Genomic DNA, 15,746 nt, shown 5'->3' with positions numbered 1-15,746 from the left:
TCCAATAAAATGCAAACAATTTGTTAATTATTCTTAATTAAATAAACTATTTCTAATAACGCTTCATTAAACGTTAACCAAATCGTCGGAATCGACGGAACAGGCTGGTTAAGAAATTAGTAAACTCTGAGACACAGTATCTAGAAATTTTAAAAAATTCAAACTTTTTCTTCCAATGACGCTATTCACGTTTACTTCCTGAATATAGTTTTTTTACCTGGTACTCGTAACATTATTCTATGCGGAGGTAAAAGGTGAAGCACTGGTGGCACTTCGAACGACTGGAGCAACGTCGAACAGTTGCCTCGACTTGTCTCGTGCGTAGATTCGTCCTCCAACGTTCGTTCGAGACGATCGTGCGCAATTATCTTCGGTACATTCGCTGTTATCTCGTTGGGCCATCAAACGATTGTAACGGAACTCGAGTTCAAAACTGACGATTGAAATTAAACGCCTTTTTGACAACTAAATTGAGTAAAATTCGTACGAGTGCCTGTTCCGCCTGACTGCCGAGTCCTTTACAAAAGGCTGCACCAGCCGCCTGCCAACTTCTCCAGCAAACGCAATTCAAGCCGAAACATTTGTAAATATTCACCGATTTTATCGCCACTTTAAACATGTTGTAGGGGAGATCTTTCTGAGTAATTCTACGCAAGAAATAAGGGAAGTGGGACGGCGTTGGTTTAGAATGAATAGGCAAATTGAAGTTTCACAATTTTATTACTTTTTTTTAATTATTATAATGTAACATTCTAAGTTCTAAGAGAAGTAATTTGTTGATATGTGTGTATAAACAGTACACGTGTAGGCGGGGGAGGGTGGAGAGTAAACATTGGTTCGTGTGGAAAATTAAAAACCTATTTTTCTTCTTTCGTTGATTTGTGTGGAGAGTCGCATCGTGTGAAAATGCTTAATATCTGCAACAGAAATAATTTGTTAAAGCAGAGAATATATCGAAGGTCGTAGAAAATAATAGAAGAATATATATACGGCCGGATGCGCGTATAATAGTTTACACTCCATGAAACAGAGGTGGCATTTCCAGCAAAAATTTGATAAATATTTAAAAATATTTATTTTTAATTACCATCAATATTATATAAAATATTTATTTTATATTTTAATGATATATATTGAATAAAGTTTCTATGAGATTTTTTCCTCATATATATGAGAAATATGTATAAAATATTTATATATTATATATTTCAAAAAAATATATAATAAAAAATAATTATGAATATCACAAATATTGTGTGCTGTCTGGGTTATACCATAAATTCACCATTTCAATCATAAAGTTGCGAAACAAACATGCATATTGTAGTTATAATTTTGTGATTTTTATTTTGTTACTACTTTATATTATACAATATTAAGAAGTTAAACCTGTTCCCAAGTATCTTGATGGTAAAATGTCAAAATGTCCACTTAATAAACGTTTATTAAAACACGTTCTTTTTTTTTATCTAGGACAAAAAACGCTTTTGTAACTGTTTCTTTACACATATCGTGTGCCTATATAATAGCTGTTCTCTCAAGGCGGTCACCTATCCTAGTACAGTAATCTTCTGATCCTGACGCTTCCTTATTGACTGTACTTGTCTATAAAAGGTACATCTTTAAAATGTTCAAAAATCTTGTAATGATATCTTCTTGATACCTAAGGAGCGCCAATGCGCGTATAACGTGCTTTTAATGCGCGTACAATTGCATTGGCTTCAAAACTACATTAATTGTGTGTTTAAAATGCGCGCATAATGCGTAATTAATGCAAATTGAGCATTTGATTTATAAATAACAGGTTTTATATTATATTTACATAAATAAGTAACTTCTTACTCATTATGAAACATTTTATTTAAGTTTTTAAATTTTATATAAATTGAATTTTAAATAAATAGTTCCACTAACTAACTTTGTTCTTACTTCTGCGTTTAAAGCATCAATGTGTAAATGCACGTGTAGACTTATTAATAGATCCCCTATAGGGTAAGCAAGTTTTGGTGGAGCTCCGGTTGTCCATAGTGAACTCTACACAGATAAAAGAACATTCTTATTTAGAGAATATCTTTATCTTTGACATGTACGCTATATAATCTCATTTCAAGATTTACATGTCAAAAATAAAGATATTTTCTAAATAAGAATGTTCTTTTTTTTTGTGATAGCTGTACTGGAATATGTTCACAGCAATGCTTAAAACCTGGGCACGCGAAGAAAAATTCTAATATAGTACAGAACTTTAATACTTGCTGGTCTTTATCACGTCGTCTCCCACTTTTTTCTTGCGTAGAATTACTCAGAAAGACCTCCCCTACAACATATTTAAGTGGCGATAAAATCGGCGAGTACCTACCTTTTATGCATAATATTTACCATTGATGCAGATATTTATCACGCCGGTAACGAGAAATAAGAAATAACAGTGACAGCTACAGGATAAACACTATTGTAAAACACAATGCAACGACTTGTGTTTATTCTTTTGACGAATTCAGCTGTATTATTCGGTGGTTGTACTCAAGAATTTCATGGTCGTATATTGCCTGCTTATGCCGTTGCTTCCAAGGCAGATCTTCTCAATTCAACATGCGGAAACGAGTTGAAAACTTTCCGAGATGCTGTTAGTCAACGAACACTGTGGAGCTTGAAAGGTATATACGTAAAATTATAACTGATTCGCTATTAACTCCATTTACTCCAATTTAAAATCTAGAAAGCTGTTAAAAAAAACAACTATTTATCTTTAGCTTATTGCATATTTTAATTGATTAATTATGCAATTCCATTTAAATTAAATATATATTAATTAATATTTTTTAATCTTAAATTAATAATAGTATTTATGAAAATATTAGTGTAATAAATTAAAAGATCACATTTATGTTTTAATAAATTAAGAGATCACATTCGACTCTCGGACTCGTGAACGCGCGGATGTGTAAGCAATAGACTTTAACAGAGACATCGGGCAAAGACTTAAATTGTAATAGCGGACTTAATAAATCGGGCTGCAATTAAAAGACACTAAATCTCACTTGAATATCGCTTCTAATAATCTTGCGCGCACCATCCTGAACTAATAAAAATATAAATATTGTTAATAAAAAATATACTTTTGTACTCTATATGTTATATATAAATATATCTCAAAATTTCACTTTTGCAAATTTATTCTGTTTGTCACCAAATATTGTCAAAAACAAGCACCTCTCTTTTACACACAAACACACACACACACACACGCACACACGCGCGCGCGGACATTTTGTAAGAATATAATTTTACTCGGCCATATATATATATATATATATATATATATTCGAATGCAAATGTTGCAGAGTTGTCTTTTTCAAAGATATAATGTGATATCGAGTAATGATGTCTTGTAGATATTCTGTAAATATCTGAAAATAAAATATCTCAGATTTGACTTAAAATTGTAGGCATAAAGATATCTGGCTATATCTCAGATATATTTTGCTGTGTGGATAGTTTCAGAACATTCTGAACACGTTGGCATAGAAAATTGAAAAAAGACTTTGTTTAGGAAAACAGCTTTCTCTGTATGAGGAAGCAACAATGCGTGATTAATTAATAATAAGTAGAAATTAGTCATTTATTGTTTTTGCATAAGTAGTAACATTGTAATTTTTATTTTTAGTATTAGATTCCAGTGGTGATTTTAAATCGGGTTTCCTTTACGGAAATAATTATTGGATGGGCAGTCGTAGTCAGTGTCTCGATACGATGAATACGGCTCCTCTACAGATCTCACAGCAGAAAATACTAAATAACACGCATTATCGCGATCCGCGAAAGGAATTTCCACCTTTCCAAATGAATTATTTTGTAGTTTATTTTAGACACAACAGTACTATTCAATATCACATAAATATATTTGACGAGGTAAGTATATAATATCTTTATGTGATGAAAGATGCGTTCGACATTTAAATATATACAGAAAGTTATATTTTAGAATGTGATTACGCTCGGACTCTGTTTACCAGCATCGTGCACTATAAATAATTTGAGCTTTATTTTGGAAAGAATATTTCGTGACAAAGTTATCTTCGATGATCTCTATTCCGCGGATTTTCAGCTAATCCAGGTTAAAGATCTAAATGACGATAATAAAAAACTACCCAGTAGTGCGTTACGTTTCATTCGGTACGTCTCAAGAAATGTATAAATTGTTATTACTTGACAATACAAACACAACAATAATATGTTATAACAGAAAAGATTAATAATATTATAAGTAATTTTAACCTTAATCCTCCGAAAGAATATATGAAGAATCAATGAAGAAATATTTTATTTGCAGTGTTGGCTTAGGGTTTTCCTTTCTCATGACAGCAATCGGAACGATATATGATGTATTTGTGTACCAAAAACATGTAAAGAAAAATGAGACGAATAAAACTGGTAATGGTAAGTGTTATATTTAAAACTTATAGAAATAATTTCTATTACAACAGACTATTTACCGTTTTTATATGCTACAATTTTCTACAAATCAAGTCTTTGTCTTGAGTGTTAAAATTATTAACAATTTGCAATCAGTTATTACTTTAAGCAATTAATTATTAATTATAAAATATATTTGTAGCTACATTTTGTGTACATATAGCTTATATTCGTATAGATTTCCCTTGTTTAATATTAATCGTACTTAATTAAAGCATTTTGATTTTTGTATTACTACTTAAGACGCGTCGAATTATGATTTAGGTACGGTAAAGGTGTCTAAGGAAGTGAATTTGTCTTTATATCGGAAAAGTAAAATTGGAGAAATATTAATATGTTTCTCCGTTTACACAAATACGGGAAAGATATTTAGCACAAAGTTAGATACCGGCACAATACCCGTTATTCACGGCTTAAAATTTCTAAGCATGTGTTCGATAATTATCTTACATAATATATATTTTTCATTAAGTTCTCTCGGTAAGTAATTTATAATAAATCTGTGGAATGGATACTTTTGGTTCTTTTATTTTTTTACTTTTTACGCATAACGAAAATTGCTTTGTGTTGACAACAGACAATAAAGTATGGTTGTTCAGATTCATTGGGAGTTATAAATACATATGTGACATTGGAATCATAGCAGTTGATATCTTTTTCCTTTCAAGTGGATGTTTAATGACTTATATGTATTTAATGCGAGATAAAACGAACGAAGTATTAAAGCCGATTGATTGCGGAGAAAAATTAACTGAATTCTTTATTCATGTAATAAAAAGATTTATTCGGTAAGTTTTTGTTATATGGTGATATGTTTGTGAAGAACACAGAAAACAATACAAATGACAAAATAAAATTTTTGCAGTAATAAACAAAATAAAAGAATATGTTACAAAGAAATTTGAATATTGATTTCAATGTAAACTAAATAATAATTTTCCTTTTTTACACGCGGCTGTAATAAAATTTTTCTTTTTAAGGCTGACACCGGCTTACATGATGGTGTTAGCGATAACGCAATTAAGCTGGGCTTGGTTCGATAAAACATCGCAATTTTACATTTACGAAAAGACGCACGAAACTTGTGCGAAATATTGGTGGAGAAATATTCTATACATAAATAATTTGTTTGAACTGGATGCAATGGTACAAACCGTACAAACACGTTTGATTAAGATTAATTTAAAATTATACTTGGAGACGCATAAAACTTTTCTAAAATTTTTATTGCATTACAGTGCATGAATTGGAGTTGGTATCTAGCTAATGATATGCAGTACTATGTAATCGCTACGGCACTGTTAATTTTGTCCACTATGTATGTTAACCAACTATTATAGTTATCTTAAAATGTCTTTTTCGCGTATACTTGAATAAATATATTATGAATTTCAGATACTTTTATGCCGTTGTTACGATATTGAGTGCACTTTTAATAGGCTCAGTTATTCTTAACGGTTATATTTCACACGTTTACGAATATGTCGCGACGTAAGTTATTAAAGTATTTTACTTATTGAGAAATCAAGTTAAGAGGATTTCTTATTGTCTAATTTCTTATTGTTACAGATTAGATGAAGAGAGACATCTTGCACGTATCTTCTATATCTCACCATGGATGAGAATGAATCCATATATCATTGGAATAATTACGGGTTACATTTTGATAAAATTAAAAGATAATCTTGTCTTAAAAAATGTAAAGTATATTTTTTGTTTTATATAACATATTAAAAATAAATAGTCATTGAAAAACTTATGAAATATGTATAAATTTATATTCTATATATAAACTAACTAGTTCCATATATAAATTAATTATATAGTACCGCATAAATGAAAATTGTTATATTAATTTGACATACATTTCAGAAACATATAATTTTGTGTTGGTGCCTGGCTATTCTTTGCAAAGTATTCGTATTATTTTTGTTGTACAATCGACACATATCCGTTCTAGCTACTTCTATTCATGTAGCACTGAACAAAACACTTTGGGCCATATGTATTGCATGTGTTATAATAGCATGTTCCGCTAAACACGAAGGTTCGTTTATTTATTAACACATAAATACATCTTATAAAAATCGGCATATTCTTAATATTTTATATAGTGATATATTTGAAATATTGTCGTAGTTTAAAAACATCATTTTTATCATTGTATATTTGCTTTGTTATAGGCATCGTTAATCGGTTACTCTCTTTCAAAGGCTGGATTCCTCTTAGCAGGCTCACATACTGCGCTTACCTTATAAATCCTGTCATCATACAATCGATTCATTTATACAGTGAAACGTCGATTCATTTTGAATTTCTGCCCAATGTAAGTATACAAATATTTGAAAATACAGCATTAATAGAGAAATACGGGAAAAAATGCATTAATTTTTTTTAACTTTTGGTTCCAGTTTGTTATGGCTGTGGGATACGTTATTATCAGTTATCTTTGCTCTTACGCATTGTCTGTGATAGTCGAGATGCCCTATAATTTGTTAATGAAAATGTTTATCAAGTACCGCAATAAGCCATATAAAAAGGAAATGTAATCTTGCATACAAACATATAAAACCACATACATTTAATGTCATACAATACATGTCATACATACGTGTCAATAGTTCTAGAACGGTTGAATAATATAAACTACAAGATCCGATTATTAAATTGCGGTACATATCGCAATGATATTTATGAAAAGTATTTATAATATATTTATGTAAAAAGTACTTATATATTTATTAAGTTATACTTGATTTTGATGAAGCTTTTGGACAAATTAAATACTGTTGCATTGACATAAACTGTGTTAAAGAAACGATGGCACAGCGAAAAGATGAATCAGAGTTTAAAAATGCATAAAAGTTTGGTCGAATTCATCAAATATATGTATAATATATATTTACTTTATATTTATTTATACTAGACATCGCTTCTCTCTCGCGCGCGCTATTTATAGCTTTAGGTAACATTGTACTTACTATTACATTATTACACTATTAACCCTTGATACATAAACTCCTTGATCGGCGCGTTCGTTCGGACGATTGAAAGAGAATAATTAATTAATCCGTTGTCAAATAAATTTTTCTATCCGCTATCATAAATAACGCACGACTTTTGTTTTATTATTTTTCAGAGATCGACATATGTTGTGACAATTATTTATTAAGGTTTGTTTATAGCCGCATTTCTGCTGAAAGATTAAAGTAAAGCCAGTTTTGAAGCATGATGTTTTATTTATTTTAATAAGTGGGTCTTGAGAATTAATTCTACATTTGTGACATTCGTCGTAATTATAATCGCGACTCTCTCTCTCTCTCTCTCTCTCTCTCTCTCTCTCTCTCTCTCTCTCTTTCTCAAATAAAATATTTCCTCTTCTATTGTTCTTCTCTAATATTAATTAAAAAAAAAAATTTTTTTTAATAAATGCATATTGTCTTCTCTAAATTAATTTCTATTCTATATTTTATATGTATTTTATATGTATTATGCATAAAAATGCAACAAATATATACATTATTTTTAAATATACTTATAATTTATTTATTATTGTCACAATTATATGTACAAACATATTGTGTATACATAACATAATATATTACATACAAAATGATCAAAAACAGTCAATATGTAACAGATATAGAATAGATTACTGTCTTAAATAAAGTCTGTTTTTGAAATTACTATATAAATCAGAACGTTTCAATGCGAAAGACAAAAGACATAGTTATTCATCATCTGCATTAATATAGTAGTGTTTTTTATATAAACTTTATAAAAAATTATTTCAACATATATGTACATACACACACATATATGTACATACACACACATGTACATTTATAAAAATCTCATTCATTCATCATCATGTGCAGCCAGCGCTTATTTGTTAGAAGAATCGCTTTTTAATATAATTATGATTTCTTATTATAATTTTGTTTGGCACATTAGATTTTGAAATCAATATCAGAAAAAATAGAAAAATAGATTTTTTATAAAATATTAAAATGTTTTAGTACACCCATTGAGAGAAACAATATTAATAATTTGTAACATTTCTCCTTAAGTTATTAAGATGAAAAAATGCATCGCTCGCTTAAAAATAGTATTACTTATATTAAAATAATATTAAAGATATTACAATATCAGCATTATAATAAACTTAGAAACTTTAAGTGAATAAACTAATGCAATGACTAGTCTCTCATCCGTGAACGAGAAGTACGCCACGAAATTAATCTCTTTTATTAATCATGCTTTATGCTTACGTCCAGCATACGTAATACTAGAAAAATCATGATAAAATGTAAGTAAAAGAATCGTATTATTGCTCCACTGCGTTTCCTAATTACCGACCAGATAGGAACTTGCTTGAAAAGAACGTTTATGTAACACGTGCATGGAAAGTGCGCGCGCGTGATAATCCACTTTCCACGCACTTGCAACATAAAATAGGGTATGCAAGCCGTGCGTGAAGATGAAAATTCCCGCTCGGCTAATATGCCCGGGTGCGGTGACCGCACTCGCCTTCGGCTTCGGCTCGTGCGTCAACTCCGCACCCGGGAATTTTCATCTTCCAGCACTTGTTGCACAAATAACTATTTTACATTGCAGGCACATCATAAATTTCTCTACGCTTGGAAAACGATTCGAAGCTTATAAATGATATGTACCAAAGTATCATATTAGCACGAGCGTTTTTATCAATATGCATAGTATGACTTACGTTATGTATATGTACAATATGTAATACGGCAATTGTATATATATACACAATATATATACAATTGCCGTATTAGGCGTTATATAAAGATATTTGGAAGACAAAGTATTTTTGGTTTTATGTAGAAAATAACAAAATTGTCTCTCCGTACCTAAATATATGAGCAAAAATAGAATCTATCCCCGTTTTACTCTTTTTAAATTTCCATTTATCGTTTACTTCATTTAAATCATCGAACCATTGTTTGTTCATTGAACCACTTTCCATTTTTCTTTGCAATTCAAGCAACATTAGTAACAGGAGATCGAACAGTAGTTCAAGCTCAAAGATATTTCTTCTTTGCCCATATCAAATTTTTTATAAATTTAGCAGTAAAATATATAAAACACATATATTGTGCGCATTTCAGGTACTCTACTTGATTCTTCTCTAAATGATATCAAATTTCTAGATATGTCATAAAAACTTTATACTACGTATCTTTTATAAATATCTAATCTCTTCAAAGTGTTTCGCGAATTTATCAGATATATGTTTAGCATACACCATTCGTCAGGATAATCGACGCGAGCGTTTCCTCCTCACTTTTTCGTCCCGTTCTCGACGTTTATAGTCGAAGTCACTCCACCGAGTTCGTCCTGGATTTGCTGGAGAGTCTTGCCTTTCGTTTCGGGCAACAGCAATACCGTGAAGAGAATACTAACGAAGCAGAAACCTCCGAATATCCAGAAGATTGCGTATTTGCCATTAAACGCCTCTTCAAGATTGACGAAGAATTTAACAATGATGAAGGACAAGAACCAGTGAAATAAAACCGTTATACTGGAAGCCTTAGCCTTGATGTTCGAGGCAAACATCTCGCCCATCATTGCCCACGTAACCGCACCCCAGCCTACGCTGTACGTAGAAATGTAGATGACGAGCGCGACCACCGGCAACCAGGATATCTTCTCTACCACGTCGTCCGCATGTTGTACCTCCTTCAGGAAGAAATACAAGCCCAGGGCACACTGCAAAATAAATGTCATATGGTTACATCATGTTAAACATGTAACAAAAATCCGGCGAGAGCAAAAGTCAACATTTTATATGCATAATAAAAAAATTCCGTGCTACCAAACATGTTTTGCGCTACAGAGATTCTAATCTATGATAACACATTTTTATGAACATTTTCTAAAATTTTTCACAATTTTTTAAAATCATTCAACTCTCAAGAAGTACCGAGATATCTTCCAAAGTTACACAATGGCAACGAAAAAAGGGATTCGAGTTTCAAAAATTAATAATAATTACAATTTTCTCAACTCGTTTCTACCGTGTTTTTTTATACGTGTTTTATTATAGGCGTCTGCTTTCTATATATAGTAAATTATGTAATCGTACATACGATCACGTGGAAATTTTCATGCATTGAATTGCATCCGATGCATTCCATCGGAATGCGTAATAATATAATCGGTATTTATAATGATATGCTTGATTTTCCTCATCTCGCACTGTACATCCCGTGATTCGCTGTTGTTTTTCCTACATCAGACTTTACTGAACACGAAAACTTTTCCGTGTCGCGCCTTTATCTTTATCTGATCTGCAGAGAGAATCGTGTGATCTCCGAATGACAATCTCAAATCGCGATTCGATTTTATATGTCGAGTGATGAAATGGTTCGTCCTGAGAATGATTAAATACCGCAGCTTGCAGCAACTAGCAGCAATAAGTGTAATTAAAAGTATACAAACATAAGCGTATACTAATCGTCAACGCACGACCAGGAGAGTTATTTCTTATAGTAACGTATATTTCTGTTATTTCTTTATAATAAGATTCTTGTATATTCTTGTAAACTCGAAATATCAATCGCGTGTTGTGCGCATATTTAATGCAAAATTTTAACGCTATTACAATTGATTTCTACTGTTAATTATCTTTGTTAATGAGGTAGTATGGTAGTATCAACAACAAAGGAAGATTTGACGAGCTTCTCATAGTTGAATTAAATTACATCCCAGATTCAAATCAAATTAATTTTTTCTTATTTTTATAAGGATAATTTTAATTTATTGTTGATCAATTTGGGCTAAAATCTAAAACTAGAAGCAATTACTCACTAAACTGACTGTCTCTCCGATGCTGGAGAAAACGAGGAGCATCCTTCTACCTGACCTGTCGACAACAAAAGGTGTCACCAGTGACCCTAACACCTGCACGACTGCAATGATAATCGGCGCTATCTCCATTGAAACGAGACCTCCGGCAGCAATAAAAATATTATGCATGTACAGCAGCACGACGTTGATACCGGCAAACTGCTGGAAAAAAACCATGGTACATACGTAGGTCAGCGCCTTGAGGTTTGCCTTTACTTTGAACAGATCCGAGATGCTTGCTTGATTCCTGCAAGCCTCGTCAAGTGTAACCTGGAAAATCGAAAGCGAGACAAATTTATTAAGCAATAAATATAAAAATTTGAACGTAACTGTTTGCTTAGATTATTCTGAAAAAAAAGAGTTAATAAGAAGATCAAATTGTCGTTAAAAGATAAAGTTACGGTTAACACTTTGTGAAGCAAATTCGCTGTCCACTTATGTACAATCGGAGCTTCTAATTCCTCTCAAAGTGGTTTTTAATATCAATTATTCTTACATTTATATTATATTTTGCGTCTGTTTCGATGCTGAAGCAATAGCTATCATCGTTTAACAGTCACGTACGACTGAAAGAATACCCGGCAGTTCTGCGAGATTCTGCATTGTGTGCCAGTCATATAACTGTCTCTCACACGATTGTGCGACATTATCATTTAAGATCGAGGAATGGCCTTAATTGCGATCTCGTTTGTCTAACGTGATTGACAATACACACTCGGCGACATGCGCTTAGCAATGATCAAGTACGTGTTCGATAACAGTGCAGGTATAGCATTAACAATTATTTTGTCACTCGAGAAATCAACGAAGCCATAAACGTCCTCAATGGAATTAGCAATTTTTAACAGAATATTTATTACCAACCACACGTATTTGTCGTACAGAGTTTTTCATAATATTGAATACCCCGACAATTAAAATTTCTTAACAACCCAGATAGCACAGTGACGTCAAATGACGTATTAATTCCGTCATAAAGCCGTCTTTAACGTCATTAAGACGGCATTATGACGGACGTAATACGTCATTTGACTATGCTATCTGGGAATTAATATAGGAGGTCAACTAAAAGTCTAATTAATTTTTAATTCTTAAGAATCTCGAGATTCTCTTATTAGAACAAAGGATTTTATAAAAAAAAATATGCTTTGCTAACTTATACGTACCTGCATTTCGTCGGCCTCCTCCTGGACAGCCGCTTCGGATTTGCCTCGGAGCTTCACTAGTGATGCAATCGCCTTATCTCTGCGGCCCTGGCTGAGGAAGAAATACGGAGACTCCGGCATCATCATGAAGCAGACGAAGAAGATCGCCGGCGGGATGGCACAAACAATCCAAAAGACCAAGTAGCTGACGAACGGCCCAATAGCAAAAGCATATAAGATACCGATCGTGATGAAGAGTTGAAGAAAAGAGCCCAACGCTCCCCTGATAGAAGTCTGAAAATATATAACAATAGTTATATATGTATTTTCTATAAATTTGTTATTATATAACGAGTAACGTAATTATTTTAATATTTCCTAACAAACAAAGACTTGAAATAGTAACATTGTTTATTCTAATCATATAAATTCTGCAAAATAGGATAAATCTATTTTTATGTTTTGTTCATAAAATCTGTTTTTCCTTGATTTTCCCAGCAACAGTGATCCCAGCAACAATAGATTGAACGATATAAAAATTTATAAAGTACCAATTAATCGTCATATTAAACGAGAAACAGAAAAGAAGATGATAATCCTGGAAAACTCTGCGTGTAAATGATATATAGTATTGCTTGTACACGTATGCAAAATAAATTTACCTCAGCGATTTCGCCACAATACATAGGGAGAATTATAAACGTCATAGCCATAGTTAATCCATGTATAATTCGAGCGACATAAAGCTGTGCAACGTGGCCTGCAGTGGCGATAAGTGCCCATCCAATTAAATACAGCACCACAGAAGAAAGTAATGTTCGTTTACGGCCCCATCTATGATAAAGTCAGTTTTTCATCATTTTCAGTTTAACTGTCTTCGTCGAGTATTTGAATCTATATAATACACGCTTCATCTCTTCATGCAAAGGTTGACTTTTTTCTCTAGTTTTCAACCTGTGGTTTCGAGGAGGAAATTATGACGCATAGTTAAATCGCGGTATTACGTAATTATTCGTGCGTGCAATTGTACGACTATTTTATATAACCATACCTGTCTCCGAGGTATCCCGCCACTAAGCTGCCAAAGATAGCACCGATGGCCGCCAGAGATCCAATCCAGGAACCCTCTTCGGCGCTGATCGGCGATCCCAAAGGTCCACCATCCCCTTCTAATTTGGGTAGGACCGGACTTGACCACCCTCCAGCGCAACCAGTCGAGATAGCAGCTAAACCAGCTGTGATTGTACAAAATTGCAGGATATACAAGTGGAAAATACCACGATAAATAATCGCTGGAATATTAGCATAACTTCTCCGCGCGCTTAATCAATATGCCCTTACAGCATATTGATATTTTGGTATTTAAAATGCATAAGAATGAGAATAATCGTTTCCCGTAGTTTTTTGAACGCTAAATACAATTTCGTTCATCAAATTGCTCTATCACGTCACAATTTTGATAAATTTGCAGTTACATCTGCAAGAAAGGGCTATTTTAGTGTATTTTAAATTTTAACATATAATTACAATATATGATGCGTTGAAGAAGTTTTATTGCAATCAAAATTAAGTATGTTGTTAGGACTTTCAACCCTTAAAAGGAATTTGTTGTGTCTATTGTAGTAAAAAAAAAATTGTCCGCCAAAGTTGCGACTTACATAGATCATTAAGGATCTATGAAATATTTTTTAATTATGTTAGTCAAACTCAAAAATTTTTCAGCTCGTTGAACACTAATCTAGTGTCAAAACTGATAAACTCAAAGTGGCAGAATCAATATGGCTCAAATTACATTCTTTGTCTCTCAAACAATTTACTATATGGAACTTTACTAATTATAATCTAGAACAACACAGATAACACGCATATCTAGAAGTCGACTTAAGACAATTGTCTTAAAGACATCATAAATCAGGGCGTCTTAAAAACTTTATAAAGAAGTTATTTTATGAAGTTGTTTCTCTCTGAATTTGCCTTTAAGAATTCTAAGACGTCCTTTTAGATGTCTTATAAGACATACATACGCATCAATGCTCTTTGAAGAGCTAGTGCACAATCATTAATTTGCCTGCGCATTCAACGTCGACGATCCTCTTTGATACGCAAAATACGAGACAAATAGAGCTTTCGCATTTATGGATCGTCGTCATTGCTTGGGATTATTCTCTTTGCGGTGGAATTATTTCTATTTTCGCATGATCTCTTTGCGCGTGCGATAATATGCGGTTGTTGAGTTACTAATTTGCGCTAAATTTAGTAAATTTAGTAAATTATTTTTTTATTGATCGCGCCTGACACTAGATGAAAGCGATTATCTATCGCCAGCATCCCTATTCTTAACGATCGACAGTTTCATTATCGTGTTATATATTGTCGTTGCGCAGCTTTTTTACTATATATAATATCTGCGCAACGCAAATATAACAATAACGAAACTGTCGTTAAGAGTTATAGAGTAGACCCACCGGCAATAAATGCGTGTCATGCAAATATAGCAAATATACAGAACCAGATAAATACGCCCCCGGAATCATCGTTTCGTAATGTAAAACGCGAATTCGTCACGAAGTAACGTAAATAAAAAAAGGTCTTTTGGCACGTGTGATGCCTCACTTTCGATTGTGAAAAATCTTCGTTGATATAATTGTTTTCTATAACTGTCATCAATCATGCATGTGCCGAATGATTTGACATTTCTATTATCGTTTAATTAGATAACACGATAAGATTTATCTTATAATATTAACTCACGTTATAGTGGAATTTATATAAATCTAATGACCTTCAGAAATAGAAGATTCAAATAGCTGATAATTGAAATTGCGTTTTCAAAACTTCCAGCACAGATAACGTTTTCCGATCAAGCTTTTAGAAATTCTCGGAAAGCAGGCTCAAACGAGTTCAAGAAAACAGCGTTTTGACAATAAATTAATTTTTGGTATTTTTTTCCTCGAGGATAAAGGATTTGATCGTAGCCTTAGTCCTTTATTGACAGAAACGGACTTACCCGCCCCAGCAGCCAAGAACTGAGGGAGTTTGGAACCTTTCTCTGTCATCTTTTCGAGATAGTGATGGCTGACGGTGCGCAACGATGTTTTGTCGCATATGTTCAACTCTATGGATTCTTTGATTGGGAGTGTATCACACAACACCGAGACACTCACTGGTGCAATGCTGTAGGCATAATCTTTATAAGAGCGCTCCTATCTCCACGTTGCCGCAAGTGGGGGTCATTTTCTCGATCTCTAA

General features: G+C 32.6%; 2 protein-coding genes and 1 pseudogene across 7 annotated transcripts in view; 1 reads left to right on the top strand and 2 right to left on the bottom strand.

Moving 5' to 3' along the window:
• LOC143897122 (26S proteasome non-ATPase regulatory subunit 2) overlaps nucleotides 1–308 on the bottom strand; it is a 14,458-nt gene extending 14,150 nt beyond the window's left edge. Inside the window, exon 1 of the mRNA XM_077405464.1 lies at nucleotides 218–308. The gene's annotated coding sequence lies outside the window, so the exon portion shown is untranslated. The remainder of the gene's footprint in view (nucleotides 1–217) is intronic.
• The window catches only part of LOC143897124 (nose resistant to fluoxetine protein 6-like), an 8,371-nt gene extending 550 nt beyond the window's left edge, over nucleotides 1–7,821 (top strand). The window contains exons 1-14 of one of the 5 annotated variants that reach the window (XM_077405481.1): nucleotides 244–373; nucleotides 2,391–2,657; nucleotides 3,668–3,912; nucleotides 3,986–4,176; nucleotides 4,334–4,440; nucleotides 4,741–4,956; nucleotides 5,054–5,264; nucleotides 5,457–5,622; nucleotides 5,715–5,794; nucleotides 5,872–5,967; nucleotides 6,046–6,175; nucleotides 6,349–6,523; nucleotides 6,660–6,802; nucleotides 6,888–7,821. In XM_077405481.1, coding sequence (XP_077261607.1) covers nucleotides 2,465–2,657; nucleotides 3,668–3,912; nucleotides 3,986–4,176; nucleotides 4,334–4,440; nucleotides 4,741–4,956; nucleotides 5,054–5,264; nucleotides 5,457–5,622; nucleotides 5,715–5,794; nucleotides 5,872–5,967; nucleotides 6,046–6,175; nucleotides 6,349–6,523; nucleotides 6,660–6,802; nucleotides 6,888–7,025 — 2,091 coding nt within the window. In that variant the 5' untranslated portion in view covers nucleotides 244–373; nucleotides 2,391–2,464 and the 3' untranslated portion in view covers nucleotides 7,026–7,821. The other 4 variants (XM_077405483.1, XM_077405484.1, XM_077405482.1 and 1 more) reach the window with 4 other exon arrangements.
• On the bottom strand, nucleotides 7,711–15,746 carry LOC143897125 (trehalose transporter 1-like protein; annotated as a pseudogene). Its single transcript, XR_013256850.1, has 6 exons — nucleotides 15,505–15,746; nucleotides 13,549–13,732; nucleotides 13,160–13,331; nucleotides 12,519–12,791; nucleotides 11,314–11,622; nucleotides 7,711–10,212 (listed from the first exon to the last, which is right to left on the bottom strand). The product of XR_013256850.1 is annotated as a trehalose transporter 1-like protein (transcript).

This window comes from Temnothorax americanus, unplaced genomic scaffold (assembly GCF_048541705.1).
Source record: "Temnothorax americanus isolate GAGA-0224 unplaced genomic scaffold, ASM4854170v1 Scaffold2, whole genome shotgun sequence".
Lineage (NCBI taxonomy): Eukaryota > Metazoa > Arthropoda > Insecta > Hymenoptera > Formicidae > Temnothorax > Temnothorax americanus.
The sequence above is the reverse complement of the archived record's forward strand: the minus strand, read 5'-3'. Positions and strand labels throughout refer to the sequence as shown.